Source organism: Styela clava, chromosome 3 (assembly GCF_964204865.1).
Source record: "Styela clava chromosome 3, kaStyClav1.hap1.2, whole genome shotgun sequence".
NCBI lineage: Eukaryota > Metazoa > Chordata > Ascidiacea > Stolidobranchia > Styelidae > Styela > Styela clava.
The window spans coordinates 357,501-377,149 of record NC_135252.1 but is presented as its reverse complement, the minus strand read 5'-3'; the positions used below and the strand labels follow the sequence as shown (position 1 = coordinate 377,149).

The following is a 19,649-nucleotide window of genomic DNA, read 5'->3' as shown; positions in this document are numbered from 1 at the left end:
TGAATTCTATGAAGATAGAATGAATTCTATGAAGATATTTCTATGAAGAAGATACCTTTTATAATAAAAATCGAGCAGTGATACACCTCTGGAATAGAATATAAATTTATTTCCTCATTGCGTTGCATCTCAAACAATTCCAATTGAAAATATTTGCGCCATTGAACTCTTTGCACTTAGCATCAACTTTTCTGCGTTTTGTTGCTGTTTGTCGAATTATACTCAAATTGTACACAGTTTGGAGAAGCAAACCAAGTATTTGTGGTATCGATACGTGAGTATTGTTATATATATATATTAAGTGATTTAAATATTTTTTACTATGCCAGCTGGAACGCATTGTGCAGTGCCGGGATGCAGCTACTCCTATGTCAAGTCTAGGAAAGCAGGACAGTCTGTAAAAACACTATTTTCTGTTCTTCGGCCCGATCTGGCAAAGACTCCTCAGGAAAGGAAACACCGGGAGGGGTTGTCCAATTTTTTATTGGCGATGAGAGACAGTAGCAGAGGAGATAACATCAAGGCTATGCTGCACAAAGAAACGTAATGTACTTATCTAGGCATATTAAACATATAAACAAATTTATACAGCCTATAATAGTATAATTGAGTAATTGCGTTCAAAAATTCTGCTGTGTGGATTATCAGAAACCCGGAATATTTGTTAATTTTTCTTATCGTATATTTATCGTTATAATTTGCTAAGCCTACCAAGCCATCTAATTTGTTTTGCATTTAATTCAAATTTTGCACAAAATGACCATAGCTAGCTTTTGACATCTTCATATTGTTATACCAATATACTTTACCTTTTTATATTTAGGGCCTCAATATGTGAAGACCATTTCCTGGGAACCGATATACTTCGGCATGGGAAAAAAAGCTCTTTAAGACTCGGAGCAGTTCCATGCAGAAAAATTCCCAGGAGTTCAGCTGTGTACCAGGAAAAAACAAGACCTCTCCCAGCTGTGCGTGAACCACTGCCGGAAAAAATTCGATATCGATCTACTAGGAGTTTGGTCAGTGCCACTTCATACTTGTCGCAATATATGAAAGGTATGCATCTGTAGAAATTTTTTTTGCTTGTTTAGCAAATTTTGATTGAACTTTTTATACAGATAAGTGGGCTTTGTATGAGCACCGAGGAAAATTTATTGCAGAGATGAGAAAGGATGATTACTGCGTGCCTAGTATAAGGTAGTTTTTTTTAAACAGAAGTTATCAATTATAGTTTGGTTTTCAACTTGCAGAGAATAGGATAACATTTTAGTTTTCAATTATTTTGTTGCTGTGTCATTTGAGTAGTAATTGAGTTTGACAGCATGAATTAGCAGTTTTTCATTGTAGCGCAAGTTTGTCGTTAGGGAATATTTTTAGATGGCAGAATATTAAAACTCATACTAGGAGGCTACAGGATTGTACAGAGTAAATAGCTAAGATAAATTGCAAATACCAAATCACAAATATACCCATGAGCCATATGACATACCAAATTGTATCTAACAACTTATCAATCTAAAACAAACTGAAATAATTTTACACAATGATGAAAAAAGAGTTGAGTATGGAGAAGATGGTGCAATGCAAAGTGCTCATTTTTCTGGCTGGAAAGTCGAGATTGCAAAGCTAGGAGTTGACAGATGTGATACTCTGAATTCTGTTTTAGGTATACATTTTCTTTTGACAAGTTCACCTTTGTTTTATTCTGTAACTCAAATTTGTGTTATCCATTTAAGACAAATTAGGCAAATTGGAGTTGTGTTGCGGTATTGATCGGCGGGATGGCAGTACATTGGTTCACCCAGTTTTGTCGTGGGGAGGTGACAAGATTAATATCAAAAATATATATCGGTCAACATCATGTAGCACAATTGGTATGTTAGTAAAAAATCGCTGTTCGACTGTCTCGAGAGCATATATATGATTGCAGGATATTTTTAGTAGATGTGTCAATTGGATGCCCAATGTGCAGCAGCTGCATGTCAGAACAGTTCAAAAATGACGAGGAAGAACACCATCCAAGCCAGGTCATGTTGCAAGTTGATGATACTGTGCATGATATGATCAAGGTCATGTTTACTTTTTGTTTTATTTCACGATCAAATAATTTTTAATGTACTAGACTCAAGAGATTAATTGTATGACTGACTTTCGCTTCTGAAAGTTCCATCTTGAATACTTGGCAGCAAATGTTTTTGGTCAGCAGCTTGCCAACTCCAATGCTCACCCCTCTTCACGTCGGTACCATCCAGATGTGATTCGTTGGGCTATGGAACTCTATTGCAGATCGCCTTCTGCCTATGATCATCTGCGAACAAGTCAGGTGCTGACTCTGCCTTCCCCAAGCACTTTGAATCGCTACAGGTAAATGTAATGCTTCTGACAATTGTTGGGGTGTACTATGGTGAATTTAAATTAACTTTGATAACCATTTGGCCATGTTGTTTTCTTTCAGTCTATTTAAAAAAAATATTTTGTCTATTATCTGTCTACTTATTATATCATACATTGGTCAGTGACTCGCGATTGCTGATTTATTTTTTATTTTTGCAGAAATGTCATTCCACCACAATCTGGGATTAACAAACTGGCATTGAAAGAAATGGAGAGAGTCATCAAAGACAAGGGTTCATTGATTGGATTTGTTGCTCTCGATGAGATGAAGGGTAAGCTCACTTTAATTTTTATTTACAATCTTACATCATTGTCATATATATGAATCTCTGATACAGTTAGAGAAAATCTGGTCTGTCGTAACGGCAAATTGATTGGTTTCGTGGACAAAGAAATGGCAAGGAATGGCAATAATGACCAGCTTGCTTCACACATTTTAGGTAAGTTGTTACTGGGGTTTTACTACGGTAGACTTTTTATGTAACGCAGTATTAATGTTCTACATGTTTCTTCAGTATTCTACGTTAGAACCGTGAAGCGAGATCTGTCGATTCCTTTGGCGTGGTATGCAACCCGTAACTCCCCAGCCTCCAAGCTTTGTCGGGTGTTTTGGGAACTTTTAATTGAATGTGAGAGCCGAAGCGTAAAGATCCTTGCTGTAATCGCAGATGGTCACAGTACCAACCGTCGCTTTTTCCAACTTTTAAGTGGCAACTTGGAATTGCCTTGTGATGGTGTATTGTTTGCTCCTAATATATGCGACTCTGACAGGAACATATACCTATGTTCTGATCCATCACATTTGATCAAGGTAATAAAAGAAATGGGCAAATGGCATTGTATAATGTTTACCATGATGCGTTAATTTTCAACAGTCTTTTTTTCATTTGTTCAGACTGTTCGAAACTCGTTATATGCATCAAAAGTTGGTGGGAAGAAGCATATGCGCCGAGGTGGCCAGGACATTGTGTGGAGGCATATTAAAGATCTTTATATGCAGGAATCTGTTCAGGTCCTTGGCCGTACCAGACTGAGTCCATCACATGTAGAGTTAACACCATATAGTAAGGTAAGCTAATAGTCTAATTGTGTTGGTTTGGCCGCACGACACGCTGATGAAATCCCTGAAATGGACTTATTTCAACTAAAATTTTTGATTCGCTGCCAATGCCCTTGACTGTGGTAACAGGATTTTCAATAACTAATTTTTTTTAATACAGAGTGATTTGGGAAAATCTTTTTTATTTTCAGATGAAAGTCAATCTTGCAACTGATGTGCTGAGCTGGAACGTCGGCCAATGTTTAAAAACAATGAATGGGACGAATGGAACTGCCAAATTTGTTTTGATGTTTGCAAAGTAAGTCGGTCATTTTTTAAAAGAAAAAAAATTCCCTATTTTTGTGTCAGTTATGCATGTATCGTCCATTCAGATGGTATGAAATTGTCAACTGTTCCTGTAATTGCCCCATACGATGCGTCGACGATGATAGACTGTCTTGGTTGAAGAATGACTTCATAGGTTCACTGTTGGAGTGGGAAGTGAGTTGTATTTTTTGTATGGTTTTATTCAATATGATCACAATCTCTAAAAAGATCTACAACCATAGCATTTGAAGATTATATTATATTACTATGCCATAACATTGGAAATAAGAGATACACAATAATTAAACAATAGACTCAATCAAGTACCTCAAGCTTTTTATTTTAGCAGTTACTAAAAAAAATTAATTGAAAATATGACTGTTGCTGATTCTTGCCAAATCTGGTCTAGTACCTCTAGAACAGACACCAGACCCCGGGGCCCTCTTTTTGAATAATTTGTAAAACAACTTTCTTGCATATGCATGTGAAAGCACTCTTATAAATAAACTCGTTACATATCTTGCTATCTTGACACTTTCTTTTTGTCCATTGCAATAGGGTAGCATGTCATTGACATTGGTATCAAAGTTTTGAGACTCTTCTAACTTATTTTCAATTCCTGCAAAGTCTATAAGATGTGGCTGTTTAGCACATTCCTGCGCTACTTTTTGGTAAGCCTCTTCTAATAGTAACAAGTATGCTTGAGTTGGATACTTTAGCTTTCCCTCCGGGAACTGCAGTAATGGGATTGTTGAATGGGAGGGCCTTTTTGCACAGAGGGAGTCCAGGGCTTTTGCTGATTCTGCAAATTTAATATACCCCTTTTTCAGGGTATATCCTGCAATGTACTCAATTATGCCTTTTTCATAACTGTCGACCTGTTCGCAAAATAAATTCTTCGGGGTGGCAAATGTTACATTGTCATCCAGTGGCTTGAGAATGTAGTTGGTTATTTCCAACATGGCTTTCGCTGTAAAAATTTTTTCCGTATGCCCAGCGAACATCTTTGGCGAGAGGTGTGAGCATTGAGAGAATTTTAGCATGACTTGGTCAGCTCCTTTCTCTCTGGCAAAGACTTGCATGAGGGCTTTTATAATATTCAAGCCTTCAAATGTTAGCTCTAAGTCGGATCTTACGTTATTGACCAATTTTATAACTTGATCATCGGAAACTTCCGGAGTTCTTCTATTTTTTACTTGTGTTGATGCTTTCGAATGAGGAAATTCTTCGATTTTATCGAAATCCTCAAAAAGGAACTCAACAATTCCATGTATCTCGTTAGTAGCCATTACAGATGAATAACAGTAAGTAAGATAACTTATAAGTTACTGAGTAATAAACTAGAGCTAGGCTGGGTATGTGAAAAATAATTAATTACAGAGATTGTGCAAATTGACAATCTAAACGTGGTAATGCTTTTGACTTTTAATTAATCAACACTCCTTTTTTTTCTCACTAATTAGGCTATGTGGCTGATTTCAGACAGATAACGGTTTTAGCATCGATTTAGTATGAGAATAAATGGTAAGATAGCAGTCCAATAAAAATAGAGTAAAATACAGTGGTTTTCAATCGCAGAGGCCAATACAATATTGATAGTATACAGTAAAGAAACATATTTATTAATTCTGAAAGCAAACTACCGAATCATGACCCTGAACTGATGGATTGGCTGGATACGAACCCGCGACATCTTGACACCAAACGGCCAACGCTGAAATAGATCGCGCTGAGAAAAACATCGCATTTCCTACTTCCGTACCTCTTTACTCATGTGGAACGACCTTTGAACCCGCGAGTGAATTCTCTATTATCATTCTCTGTGATATCACGTATTGCAGCATTTCCTCTGTTCTGCGCCGTTTGTGGTGTTTTGCGCTGTACCGGTATTCAGTTTGTAGTAAGACCGAGGCAATGCTTTCACTGTTTCATGCTTTTGATATTGGTACCGGTACCATATCATATAACTTACCGTAGTTCTGTAATTGGGTTTACCGATATTTTGCCTGCCAATCCCTTGGACTTTCGGTCACTTGGCATGGTAGGTACGGTACCATACCGGTACTGCTGTACTGCAGTACTGGCGTAAGACGGTTTTAGCTACATTTTTAGGTAAGACCTGTAGACTGTAGTCTAATCGCAAGCCTAGACTGACTACCGGTACCAGGGTACCGGTACCGGTACGGTACAGGATTAGATTAAAGATTCATACCGATACTGTAGTAGAAAAATTTAGACTACCGGTATGGGTATTTCAGTATTTGTTCACCATGTTAAAATTGCGTTACAAAGTAGTCTACTTGGCCGTAAATTATCTGGCAACTTATTTTCTATAGCCTTAACTTATAGCCTATGTGCGAGATCAGATTTTATAGCTCTAAGAACAAAGTCGATCATAATTCAGTTCGGTACCGGTACCGGTACCGTAATTGGGTTAACCACCCTACCGGTACTGCCTTAGGCAGTTAGGTCCCTATGTATTTTGACGTACCTGTAGCCTATCGGAAACATATGCATTATGCAGTGTCATTTCTTTAGAACTTTGTGGAAACAAATTATGTCAATTGACTGATTGAAATGGAGAATGTATTGTATTTTAGCTGCTTCTTCTAAAATTATTGTTGTGCACCACATGCTGACATGATTCAAAACTTTGATTCGGGATTCCGTTTGAAATAGACACTCCCTGCTATCTATCACGATATGCCAAATATCTTAATTAGTACAGTAGTATATAAATGCTTCTTAATTCAGTAGGGCACAGTTCTCAGATTTCAAGTTTTACCGCCATTTGGTTCAGTAAGACAAACACCCTTCGTCTCTGAAACGTGGGCATCTGACACAGCGGCAGATGCGTTAGGTCGTGCCATTCTTATCTAGGCTTTTTGTTAAAAACTCCCGAATGATATGGTAACATTTTTTCTTCATTTAATGGGATTATTTTTTGTTAGGATTCTAATGGTGCCATTTTTAGGTTGGGCTTCCTTTTAGTTTATTGCGCAGTGTCAAATTGTCGATATGGAGGCCTAGACTGTCTTATAAAAGAGGAATTTGCACTCACTATTATAATTGATGTCTTTCAATATGGGAGCTACTCCAGGAATCTAAGAACTGTGGTTGGTTTCCAGATAGCATCAAGTCCGAAGTACTTGTACATAGTTTTTTTTTCATTTGTCTGTTTTATAATTGTGTTCCAGCTTAATTTCAGCTTATTAAAAGCTTTGCTTCAGTCCAATTTCAATGTGTAAAGCTCATCAATGTACCATAAGTAACATAATCCAGTTGTACATGTGAGATTTCCAAGATTCTGAAAGACAATGAGCGTGAGTATAAAATGTTGTGGTTGTGATATTGCAGTGAATTATGAGTCAAAACACCAATACGAACTTCAAATTGAAATTTTCATATTCGAGTATTTAAAATTTAGAATTTAAAACTTTTTAATTTGGTATTGCACCATAGTTATAGAAAAAAATTAAGTTTACCATTAACATTATTTGGTTCATGTTTTTAAAAGTAATAGTTTGTGAATTGACCAGGAGCAACTTCACCAAAGCTATTTATTATATGCAATTTGCCATTTTTTTAGATGAAAGAATTGGCAAATAGGATGAGCAAAGTTGATATTTATGCAATTCTTTGAAATATAATGCTCAAATAATAATAACAATTATTAATGGTGATCTGTTATTCACATAAGCATGTTTTTTTTACACTTCTATCACAATTCAACCTATTACCGGTATATACTATTTATTTTATATACAGGTAATGGACAACCAATCTATCCAAGAATACTATGCAGGAAAAACATTAGCTTTGACTGGAGGCACTGGCTTTGTAGGACAATGTCTTGTAGAAAAGCTTCTTCGATCATGTCCAAATATCAAAAAAATATTTTTACTTGTACGACCAAGAAAAGGTGTTAGTGGTGAAGAAAGAATTCAAAAGTTTGTTTCAGAAGAGGTAAGACTGACATGTTTGTTTACCTTGTAATAAATAAATTTTGATGCATGGGATTGTTAAATATTTTTCAAGTATGAAACCCTTTCTGTCAAGATATGATATCAAAATGGCATAACAATAGAATGATTCATTTATTTTTCAAAAAACTTTAGAGACATCTGTATAATGAATAATTTTACTTTCAATTTCATGTGAATTATGTTGGCATCGTAGTGGTCAATTTTAAAGGCCAAATGTGATTTGGTAATTGTCATCTCTTTTATATTGCATAGAACACAATACGCTGAACTACGGAAAGTTAATGTATACTTATAGATATTTGCTCCATATTAAGTCAGACTATGATAATTCCATTTGAGTATGGTGATTCTTTTTATCATGTATAAAAAGCTGAAATTGCTGTTGTCATGATATACAGGTATATCCAATATTTTTTTTCATCACTCATCTAGAATTAAAATTAAATATATTCAATTCAATGTTTTCATATTACAGCTATTCGATAAACTTCGAGAAATAAATCCAGATTTTCAGACAAAACTCCATGCAATAAACTGTGATTTAGAAAAAGAGAATCTTGGAATCAGTGATGAATCGATGCAAATACTGATCGATGAAGTACAAATATTCTACCATTCTGCCGCCACTTTGAGGTTTAATGAGCATTTAAGGTAAGCTTTGTAAGTATGAAGAATGATATGCTGTTGGCTTATTCGATTTAGCAATATTTAATGTTTTGCAATATTTGAAATTAAATCAAACTAGCTTGTCAATGTGATATTTAATATAAATTTAGGCTGCTAATGCTTGCCTGATATTATACGCTCATCATTTGGAAACATGTTCATGTTCTTGCAACATATTTTGAATATTGATATAAATTAATATGTGTATGAACGATTATTGCGTAATATTGTCTCACCTCATCAAGCTGGCGTCTCGTGTATGCAGTGTTATCTGAATTATTATTTACATTGTAAACAACAGTATGATTGCTTATAACAGCAATCCAGTTCCAGTAGGATATTTCTGATCAGATAAAACAGTTTATTTTTATTTAATTATGTAGAATTTTATCAGAGCTATCCATATAGTATTTGACTAAAAGGTTTTCAATTTAACTTTGCCACCTATTTGTCACTGAAAAAAGATTAAGTAATAAGTGAAATTTTCATATGAAGCCATTGATTTCATGTTATCATGAATATCCATAAACTCTTCATACAATTCCCATCATATTTGAAGTAAAATTGGACTTTGTTTGCTATTCTTATGACACTGTATGTTTGCTTTTGCCACTCCCTTCCACACTCGCAAAGCAAGTATTGATTTGTAATCCCAAAGAATATTATTTCTATAATATGAGACCTTTTATATTTTGAGATTGAAACCTTTGAAATCAAAGTTAAAGTTATTATAGAACATAAGAAATTTTACATGAATTTTTATAAATTATTGTTTATAGCCTATATCTACTTTACTGTAAACTTTCAAAATAATATTGAGTCTATTTCAATTATTTTACTACATCCCTATTATTTCAACAAAATGAAATTTTTTCAGATTGGCATTTTTACTGAACACACTTGCTGTGAAGAGACTTATTAGTATATGCAAAAAAATGAAGCATTTAGAATGCCTGGTCCATCTATCTACAGGTATTTAATGATTTGTTTCAAATATCTTCAATCAATATTCAATTTTGCTGCAATTGTGATGAGAATTTCCAGTAAAACGTGATGTATTCCTTCAGCATATTCACACTGTGACAGAACAGAAATAGGTGAAAAACATTATGACACCAATCCGAAGTTTGAAGACATTGAAAATGCAGTTTCCTGGATGGATGATGATATGATAACAAAACTCACTCCTGAAATTATCGGGAAAAGGTGTTCTGCTATTTTCCTTTTAATATTTTTCATACACCATTTCTCTTTGATAGAACTTCATTTTATATTGCGAGGTTGAAAGTTTATATGCTTGTTTATTAGGCTGAACCAAAAATTTTCCAACTGAATGAATACACTTGTAAATTCATTGTTGTGAACTATCTAGTTTCTGTCATGGTTCAAGGTAGGCTACTTAGTAAATAGTGTTTAAGGAAATTCCACAGCGTTGAAGATAACTAAAACCCCAATTGTTTAGTATCTATATTACATGCATGAAATTTATTTATTTAAAAAATGAATTCTCTTGTTGAAAATTGCGCAATATCAGTATTGGTTGAGTTTTAAAAACGAGGGAAAAATTTTTGTTGCAACTTTTCTGTACATGTAGCTGACTAAGAATGACATATGTTTGACTCTGTTAAGAAGGAAAATTCACTCAACAAAGATTATTAATTTTCAGGCCTAATACATATACTCTCACTAAAGCTATTGGAGAAGAGATCATATTCAGAGAAAGCTGTGATCTACCAGTTGTTATTCTTCGACCTAGCATTATAGGTGCAATATGGAATGATCCAATACCGGTAAGAATGTGATTGTTTAATCACATAGATATTGAGACCGACTTTGTGTCAGGGGAATATTTTCATGCCATGAAACTACAACTGCTCTGTTAGTCATTTCCATATACTTCTCATAGCATTTAACAGTAGCCATTTTCTGATTCCTATATGTACATTAATATAACGAATGCAGTTGTTTTTTGAACAATCATGTTGAGTCAACGTTATAGGCATTTTGTTTTATGTCTTATCTATCTCCTTTCTCCTCTTGTCCTTTTCACCTTGTTGCGAAAGTCAAAATGAATAAATGTTTGACAATGTAATACATGTATTATCTTGGCACCAATTAGCAAATATGCTTAAATTTGCGGTAATAAATATCAAGTGCTCTTTTGTTTATCTTTTGTAGAATTAAGATTCATAAATTGACGAGGTCATGGCTTTTGTCTAATTTTGAAACCTTGTTTTAGTGTATGCTTCGATAGAAAACTGTGAACACATTAATAAATGAGCAAATCTTCACATGAACATTGCACTCGATTGGCAGTACAGGTCTTGTTTAGCTATTTTGAAAATCGAACCTGCTGTCAAATTTGGCAGCCCAATATACCCATTAGGAGGAGGTCATTTATTACATGGGAACCATGTAAACATTGTTACACCATACTTATTTGTATCCAGGGATGGATAACAACACTAAATGGACCAACTGGAGTGATAGTCGCATATGGAAAGGGAATCCTCCAAACAATGAGAATTCAGGAAAATCTTGTGCTAGACATAATTCCAGTTGATTTTACTGTCAATTGTGCAATCGCTGCAGGATGGAAGAGAGGAACTGAATTTTTACAGAAGAAATCTTCTACTGGATTGACAATGCAAATTGATGATGTTAAACCAGACCCAGGTAAGTTTGATTTGTACATTTTTCAAATGTAATATTAGTCTATGAGCCAAACTGGCAAGGTTGATGGGCCAACCCACTAACAACATGAGTATAGAGTAGTTTTTGACAGATTAAACCTTCATTTGATGTCTCCAATGGTGCACATGATGATCAATTGATATTTCTCATTGAAGCATCAATTATTAAGTTCACCATATTTTATTATGTTTGCAAAATTGCAATTCAGTCCATTGTTTTAAAAGGAATTTCCTTTATTTTTTCAGCTGGTGATGGCAACAATCTCAGAACTGATATTCCAATTTATAATTTGACATCTGGTACATACAACCCCAATGTCATTACTGAGTGGCGTAAGTTAGTTTTGTTCTTTCAAAGCTTCAATATGTGCCATATTTTATTTAGAATGAATTATACTGAACATCTATATATTTTTAGATAAAAGCATGCTCTATTGGTTTGAGAGTTATCCTTTCAACGGTGCATTCAGAAAACCAGTATTCACCTTGACGACCAGCGAGTAAGAATAAATATACATTTGATAAATTTCCCTTCTCGATGCTAGAGAATTTTCGAAAGCATCATATCATGACTTAGGACTGGAAGCCAAAATGGTTCATAATCAAGCCATTGTTGTTTGACAAAATGTTTAATTTTTCCATAGTTTATTGTTTACTGAATCATGCTGTGCAGCAGTTTGCATTACAATGGCAAAGTTGTGTTGTATAATTAGCTGTAGTTTTATATCTGGATTAGTTTCCATATGAGAGATTGCAAGACTTTTCATAGTGTTTCATCCTGCCCACTTGTGCCTGTAGAAATTATGACTACAGTTTTTATGAATATAAATTTATGTTGAAAATAACGTCATAATGACCCTGATTGTTAGTTTGTTACACCGTACTTCTTATTATTGAATAAAAATATATGACTAGATCAGCGGTTCCCAACCTTTTTTATGCGGCGGCACACTATCAAGCTATTTTAATATTCGCGGCACACCTATCACAAAACAGAAACATTTCCTACTCTCGAAATCATTTAGCTATAAAATAATAAAAAACATAGAAGAACAGATGAGGGAAATTCTATTCTTGTTAATACAACATACCCTGTATTTAAAATGGATGGTTAATAGTTACCGATATTATAACTGTTTTCTTACAATAATGTACACGAGAGCCACCTTCGGAGCACCTCACATTATTGTATAAGATGCGCGGCCCCACAGGTATAACGTGACGCTAATACGCTTTGGTTTTTCTTGCTCCCAGTTCCACATTACGCCTATTTATTACCACGAGTATTCTCACTTTTGCACAACCTAATTCCGTATTCCATTATAACAATTACCGGTAATTATTATCGCTAAAAACACTAAATAGGTTTAAAGTTGTTTTAAACAATTTTCACAGATGCACGAATCTTCTCACGTTATGAATTTTGTGCAAGGCTTGTTCATAATTTGATGGCTAAGATCGCAGCATCTACTATGTTGAAACGCTTATTCGACTTTTCAGACCGCAGAAACTATCCGAAAAAATAACCGTTTCTGTGTTCGAGATATGAAATAATCGTCAATTCCACCACGCTTTCGTAAAATATTGCAATTTAATAAATTTATTGAAGGTTTTATTATTAAGTTTCATTGCATCAGTGTTTATGCTACCACGCGTTTCGCCAGATTACTGGCATGATTACAGATCGCAAGGTTGGGCAAAATAGAATATTTTTATCGAATATTTAGAATATTTTCAACGAATTTCCGAATATCGGGTTCTTTTAATACACATACAACGGGCATTCAGAATGCTAGGCATTCGGTGACCGTACATTTGAACCCATGTGTATATCTGCAGGTTCAATCTATATGCGGGTGCTAAAACCCATGGGTTAGGGTTAGTATGGGTTCAAATATCCGCAAAACAAAAAAAATTCCATATGTGCAATATATGCAGGTGCAATTGTCGTGGGTTCAAATGTACGTTCGTTCAAATGTACAGGAACCTAGGCATTCTAATGTTGGTGAGCTATTTCCGCCCGTCCTCCCTTTTTTTACAAGGACTACTTCTTCCTACGTAACATTTGGTTTTATATTCCTGGGAGAACTATGCGTTCATATGGGTGACATATGGTAAAGACGGCTATTAAAGAGTGAATTCGGGATTTTATTCTGATTTTTATCGTTTACGCCGGTTTTGATCTTTCTCCCCACCGATTGTAAATTAACTGTCCCGATTTTAAACTAACAATATTATCATTTCTGACGTCGGAATGGGGATATCTATAAAGATGATAGTTGACCTTCTTATGATTTTACTTTCCTGTTGTGTCTGTTTTATTTTCGTATTAAATAGTGAATAAAAACACTGCAAAGTCATTGCATGAATTCTAAATGTTATTTTGAGTTTAAATAATAATGCAATAAATCGGCAGTAATGGCAATTCTACTAATCAAATATTAATTCCTTGGTCAAATTTAGGAAAAATTTCGCACAATAATTAGTTACCTTGTTTGACATTTTGAATTTTACGAAACGGTGTTGGCGCGCATTATGCAAAACTTAGAATTAAAACAATACCCAAATACCTGAAATACGACTCCCCAAATTTGTCATTTCGGTTCATTAGCAAGAGCCGTGGCCCGTGGGGTAATTCTTGTGGAATTCAAGGGATTGGAAATTGGATTCACTTGAAATAAATTCAAAAATGAAATCTCTTCGCGACACACCAAAATCTTTTTGCGGCACACTAATGTGCCGTGGCACCCTGGTTGGGAACCACTGGACTAGATGTTGTAAATGAACTGTTTTTATTCATAGTTCTTTATATTGAGTTTTAAGCCCCCGACCCAGTAACCAAGTAATATAATCTGCAACTGGGCCACTCAGAAAAGTAATTGCCCACCCATGTTTTACTCATTACTAAACCTATTTTATTGTTCCACCAATCCAGCGTTTTAATATTATTTATTCTTACTATCACAGTTACACACAAAGATTTCTTATGTTTTTCTACCACTATGTTCCTGCTTATTTCTTTGATATAGCTTTACGAGTTTGTGGAAGGAAACCCAGGTATATTTTTTATAATATTTAGTCCTATTTTTAATTTGTAACTCTGTTTATAGGATTTTAAAAGCATTGACTGTATCCAAAATATTACTTACCAAATGCAAGTTGAATAGTTGACCTAAATTGTTAGGGAAATGTCTAACTGCAAGTATTTTCTTAAAGATTGACAAGATTGACCCAAAAAGTTGACTCTGCACTTGACGTTTTACAATATTTTTTGAATCACACTTTCAAATGGGACAACGATAACACCATGGCGTTACTTCAGAATATGTCACCAGAAGACAAAGAGGTATCTTAATTCTGTGTTTCATGTTTTATATTCAATTGCGTTTGTACAGAAAAAGTTTACATGTTCAAATGCAGCACAGTTTTTGTTATATGGCTTTATTTGGTTTTGACTTATGCACTTCATGAGAAAATACAAGCATACTTTAGATTTTTATTTTATTTTTGATTCATGCGAGGCGAAAGTGGAAGTTGTAAAAAGCTACACTACTAACGAAGTTAACAAAATGATATGCAATATTGTTTAATTATGTGTTGAATAACAGCCAGTTTGGTAAATTGGGCAATTATTTGTATCAGACATTCAACTTCGATCCCCGATGTATTGATTGGCACGAATACATGAAACATTTCACGATGGGAACCAGAAAACATATCTTGAAAGATGATCCTGAAAGTTATCCTGCGGCTAGAAGACACTTGAGAATGTAAGTTTCATTAGCACAGAAAATGTGGAGTAACACATTGCAAAAATACCCTTTTAAAAGTATTTATTAGAAAAAGTTTCAGGTTGTTGCATTCTGATTTGGTAAAGTTATATTTGTCATGGTACAAATATAAGGAAAATACCTGTAATTTTTGCTTTCCATTATATTAGGAGCAATACTTGATTTTAGTTTGATATAGCTTCTTTATTCTTATCTTTAATATTCTTTCAAATTTAATTATTTTTGCAGGCTTCGAATACTGAGCTATTTCTTCCATTCGATTACTTTCCTACTGTTGTGGCGGTTGCTCATTGCTCCATCTGGCATTGCACAGAATGTCTGGCACCTTGTTGTTTCACTCTGTTTCAAGTTTCTGCGATTCTTCCAGATTTCCAGTACCTTGCATAAAGGAAGCTTGTTCTCGTCTTCCCTATCATAGATGAAAGGAATTAATGTAAATGTCTTCTGTATACATGCAAATATTATTGTTTTTCATATGGTTTCTGAATCTGAAAAGTTTGTTTGATGAATTATGTTGATATGTTTGAAATTTACAGATTATCATGTTACCAAATATATAGGATTTTATGTGTGTGGATGTGATTTTTACTTTATATTTTAAAGTCTCCAATTTGTAATTCTGTAAATTTATTTAATTTGTCTTAGTCAAAGCTGAATGAATTATGCACTTGGTTAGAAAATTATGTGTTTACATTCCTTTTGGAAGTTTCTTCACTTCTGTGCTAAAATGAGTTTAATTGTTTTGTTATTCCAATAAAAATTACTAATTATAATAACTAAATTCAATGTTACTGTTGTACTGTAAGTAACCTTTGAAATTGAATTCAAGTTTCAAGCCGATTTAACTTTAAATACTTATCTGGTGGTTCTGTCAGCACTTCCTGCATTATTCTAGATGTTGCCTGATTTTACTTACATATTATGTTCTTAAAGTTCTCTTTACTATTTTTATTAATTAAGCAAGATTACTCTATGGAATGAGTGAAATGAAACTGCTTCAAAGATATTATATCACTCACTAATTTAGTTCCTTATTTTACCTTTCTCTTATGCACATTATGTTGTGTTCTCCACTTGGATGCTTAAATTACTGGGTATTTTTTGATTAGGTACTAGTAATTTGTAAATAAAATAATTTTCGCTGATAAAATTCTCCTTTATGTTAATATTAGTGTTCTGCATTGCTGAGAGCTCTGAACATAATAAATTGGTAAGATAGTGAATTAATTTTTTTTGGTGATTGTGGCATTGGTAGCTTATGGTGGAGTCTGCGGAGGATGTCATTCAGGCAGCAATTGCTGTTATATATGTAACCCCTTTCCATCAGCATATAACTTGTCCAACAACCAAGTTCAACACGAATTTGTCACCCTCCCGACCCCCCTTAAGCGCGAAATAATTGCTAAACGCAACTGAAAATGGAGAATATAAATGACTCGTCATTAGCACGTATGACACGCATATATTCTTTCGGCGAACCAATTAAATAAGTTTCACCGAACCGATGCAGGGTGTAAAATCACTGGCAGAGGAACTTCGGCGATAATGCAATATATTAAATGAATCCCATCCGGGCTAAGCACCATGTTACCGTAAATTTTGCGGCTATAACATCTACACAGGTATTGAAGTGGAATTATGAAAAATGAATTTTCGAATTCATATTTTCAATATGAATAATTCATTAGTAAGCCTTAAAACTTTACGGTCAATAAATATATTTCTCACGAACTGTCGAATAACGATATGTCTGTCATCCCTTCGTTTTCTGTTAACCACACTGTCGAGAACGAATAAACGACCGCACGTGACGCGTGATCAATATTGTAATATTTCTCACAAAATTTCTTATGTGCTGTGACGCGTGAATTACGGCTGTGTGCTTATAAGCCTGTCCGACTCTTTGTGCTTCAGGCCAAAGTTAATGATTAAGCGATTCAATGCGTAACGTTTCTCCGCTAAAATGTTACCAGAACAGAGAAAAGACATGTCGGAAGCACAAAATTTGTTGACGTTTGAGGTGAAATTAAATAAAAAACATAATGAAGAACTAGGAATAAATATTTACGAAAAGGTAACCAACGGAGGTATCTATGTCAGCAGCGTTTTTCCAGAGGGCTTGGTTGCTGCCGAAGGCTCAATTACACCTGGTGATCAGCTTTTGAAAATTAATGAACAAGATGTTACTGAATATTCCAAAACCGACATTGTCGAGCTCTTGAAGTTTAGCAAAGGAAATTTACTGCTGCAGATTGGGAGGCTCAGACGTTTCGAGGAACAAGAAAGTGAATACAGATCCGAAATAGCAAAACTACTAGCTGACATTGAGCGCGAGAGCTTGAAACTGGAACAGGCATATTTGTTTCAACGAGGAAGTTATGAATTCGATACCAGTCCGAACGATTGCTTTGTGGAAATCGAGAAGAAATCTCCACAATTAGGAATAAAAATTGCGGGGGGCCTAAATTCGCCTCTGGGAAATGTTCCTGTTTTCATTGTGACTGTAGAGCCATTGGGTGCAGCATCGAAAAAGCTGAAACTTGGGGATAAAATTCTTAGTATAAACGGCCAGTCAACTGAAAACAAAACTCACGAAGAAGTTGTTTGGATGATCAAAGCTGCTTCTCCTGATTCTATACTATTGATGAAAGTGAGGAGAGGAGAAGATGACGTATTAAAATTGGTGAATTATTTGACAGAGACATCCAACACGGTCTCTCGTATGATTACGTCATCCCTGAATTTGGAAATAACCCCCGAATCTTCAGTAGCGGATCCAGAAAGTTCAGATGAATCTTCTTCAACTAGTAAAACCTATAACATGACTTTGACCAAGGCGGAAGCGGCAAGGAGACTAGAAATTATTCTTGACCAAGGAGAAGATGGGCTTGGCTTCAGTGTTGTAGGGGGAGTTGGATCTATACATGGTGATCTTCCAATTTTTGTAAAATCCGTTTATAGCAACGGCGCTGCTGCAGCGGAGGGTCGGTTACGTCGCGGCGACAGAATTCTCGCAGTAAATGGTGAAAGCCTGGACGGATGTACGCACGAAGAAGGAGTAGCATTGCTGAAGAAGTGGAAGGGGCGGATTGTACTTAGTGTAATTCCAACATAGTATAGATACTGAATACTAAGTAGTTATCAATTTGTGACATCTTTATATGCAGTATTGTTTTTATTGTTTGAAAACACAAGACTATATTTCCAGACAAAACCATTTTATGACATAAACAAGTATTTGACAAGTACCGTTTTAGTATTATTGAAACACACTTTAGACTTTATGTACATATTACTTCCATAATTTGAGATATAGATTAGCCCAATACACCTCGAAGTTATCACTTCGGTGTTTACAGTAAATTTCCTTCACGACAAATTCCGGTCGTATTTAATCAGTATATATATTAATTATTCAATGAACATTTAATATACTCATTGACCGAAATTGTTTTTTCTTATCGACAGTCCGTCATCTGCGTCTCTTCAAATACAAAAAAAATTGCACGTGACTATTTTTTAGATTTGTGTGCTAATGGGTGTATTCAGTGGCGCAGCCAGGGGGTGGTTTTCGGGGTCGAACCGCCTCCCCCCCCCCCCCCCCCCTTTTGAATTCTTTTGAAAACTGAAAAAGTCGCCGATAACGCGTGCAATTGCCTTCTGCTAAAATCGCCGATTGTTCTCATCAGCGTGTTAACCCGCCGTGTTATTTAGGCCGTAAACGCCTTTACGTTGGTGTTTATTCTCTCTAAATCACAAAATTGTACCACGATAAACATGATACCTATTTTATTTTTGTCCTCGCACGGAATTGTGAATTCGGTGAGAGTTATGATTATACGTTCATCGGCGGCGAGGTTCCAAAGACAAATAAAAGAGTGAATCCGCTATTTAAATTTTTTGATTGAAAAGTCGCATTATAAAATACTGAAAATAAAACCGTAAACAACATAAGTTTTGTTGGGTCCCGCGGCAGTCTAACAACGCTTTTCTAGGCATTGAAAGTCGCAAAATTTCGTGTGCCTGCGGCACACATTATGTTTGGTGGCCGTTTAGGAACACACCTTCACTAAACTCGAAACACGGTTAATTGTGGGCGGGATTTGCCTTTTTATCTATTATTTTAAAATTGTCGTCGAAAATTTTCGTGTTATCATTATTAAACAAGGTTGGAAACGCGATTTTTTTCCCGGTATGTGATGATATATAAGATAATTAATCTGAAGTATATCGATCAATTTTCATTCTACTGAAATAAATTTTACTTTACATGAGAATTACGGCAGATTTGGAGATTTTTCGAAAGCTTTTGTTTTTAAAAATATTCGGAGTGGCATTATTGCGATTGAACGGATTCAGTGTTACAAGTACATCTCAAATTTGTCGAATTCGCAAAATAGAAGAAATACGGATCAAAGCAATATGTAATCGGGCAGTTTACCACCCATTTTTTTGTCCGCGGAATTCTGTGGTGTTTTAGCGTGGCTCTTGTTTTGTCGACGCAACCACAGGTTAAATTGAAGACAATTAAATTAATAAAGCAGGACATTTCAAATATGCCCTTATCGGTCATGGATTGATTACTTTATACAAGAGAAAAATGATTTTTCGTTGAAAAAGTCGGCTCTTTTAACCAAGTGGCTTAATCGCGGCGACTGTTCGGCGTGGATTTCGAGGCGGTGAATTTGTTGTATTTTTGATTTATTGGTATACTTTATATGTATTTTCGTTGTATGAAGTAAAATTGTACAAG

The 19,649-nt window shown here is 35.0% G+C and overlaps 3 protein-coding genes across 3 annotated transcripts; all 3 read left to right on the top strand.

Annotated features, from left to right (window-relative positions):
* The first annotated feature begins 238 nt into the window (after positions 1 to 238).
* On the top strand, positions 239 to 4,009 carry LOC144420789 (uncharacterized). Its single transcript, XM_078110437.1, has 13 exons — positions 239 to 543; positions 824 to 1,019; positions 1,119 to 1,197; positions 1,557 to 1,666; positions 1,737 to 1,874; positions 1,945 to 2,069; positions 2,207 to 2,364; positions 2,554 to 2,666; positions 2,733 to 2,834; positions 2,910 to 3,205; positions 3,290 to 3,463; positions 3,646 to 3,752; positions 3,826 to 4,009. Exons 3-13 carry the CDS (start codon positions 1,163 to 1,165, stop codon positions 4,007 to 4,009), a joined length of 1,542 nt encoding a protein of 513 aa, XP_077966563.1. The 5' UTR covers positions 239 to 543; positions 824 to 1,019; positions 1,119 to 1,162.
* A 2,913-nt stretch (positions 4,010 to 6,922) lies between these two features.
* LOC120342697 (fatty acyl-CoA reductase 1-like) lies at positions 6,923 to 16,123 on the top strand. The gene is made up of 13 exons (XM_039411644.2): positions 6,923 to 7,083; positions 7,529 to 7,726; positions 8,222 to 8,397; positions 9,290 to 9,384; positions 9,480 to 9,618; positions 10,079 to 10,202; positions 10,863 to 11,088; positions 11,352 to 11,438; positions 11,524 to 11,605; positions 14,073 to 14,162; positions 14,322 to 14,451; positions 14,748 to 14,875; positions 15,125 to 16,123. Exons 1-13 carry the CDS (start codon positions 7,078 to 7,080, stop codon positions 15,312 to 15,314), a joined length of 1,671 nt encoding a protein of 556 aa, XP_039267578.1. The 5' UTR covers positions 6,923 to 7,077; the 3' UTR covers positions 15,315 to 16,123.
* Positions 16,124 to 16,750: 627 nt separating this feature from the next.
* On the top strand, positions 16,751 to 18,408 carry LOC120342260 (multiple PDZ domain protein-like). Its single transcript, XM_039411022.2, has one exon. It carries the CDS (start codon positions 16,860 to 16,862, stop codon positions 18,009 to 18,011), a length of 1,152 nt encoding a protein of 383 aa, XP_039266956.1. The 5' UTR covers positions 16,751 to 16,859; the 3' UTR covers positions 18,012 to 18,408.
* The last annotated feature ends 1,241 nt before the right edge of the window (positions 18,409 to 19,649 follow it).

Coding starts and splice junctions, on each gene's coding strand:
- LOC120342697 (XM_039411644.2), top strand. Junction 11,439..11,523: donor CAATGTCATTACTGAGTGGC/GTAAGTTAGTTT, acceptor ATATATTTTTAG/ATAAAAGCATGCTCTATTGG. Junction 14,163..14,321: donor GTTTGTGGAAGGAAACCCAG/GTATATTTTTTA, acceptor ATTTTCTTAAAG/ATTGACAAGATTGACCCAAA.
- LOC144420789 (XM_078110437.1), top strand. CDS start 1,163: ATGAGAAAGGATGATTACTGCGTGCCTAGTATAAG. Junction 3,464..3,645: donor AGTTAACACCATATAGTAAG/GTAAGCTAATAG, acceptor TTTTATTTTCAG/ATGAAAGTCAATCTTGCAAC. Junction 3,753..3,825: donor TTTGTTTTGATGTTTGCAAA/GTAAGTCGGTCA, acceptor TCGTCCATTCAG/ATGGTATGAAATTGTCAACT.
- LOC120342260 (XM_039411022.2), top strand. CDS start 16,860: ATGTTACCAGAACAGAGAAAAGACATGTCGGAAGCACAAAATTTGTTG.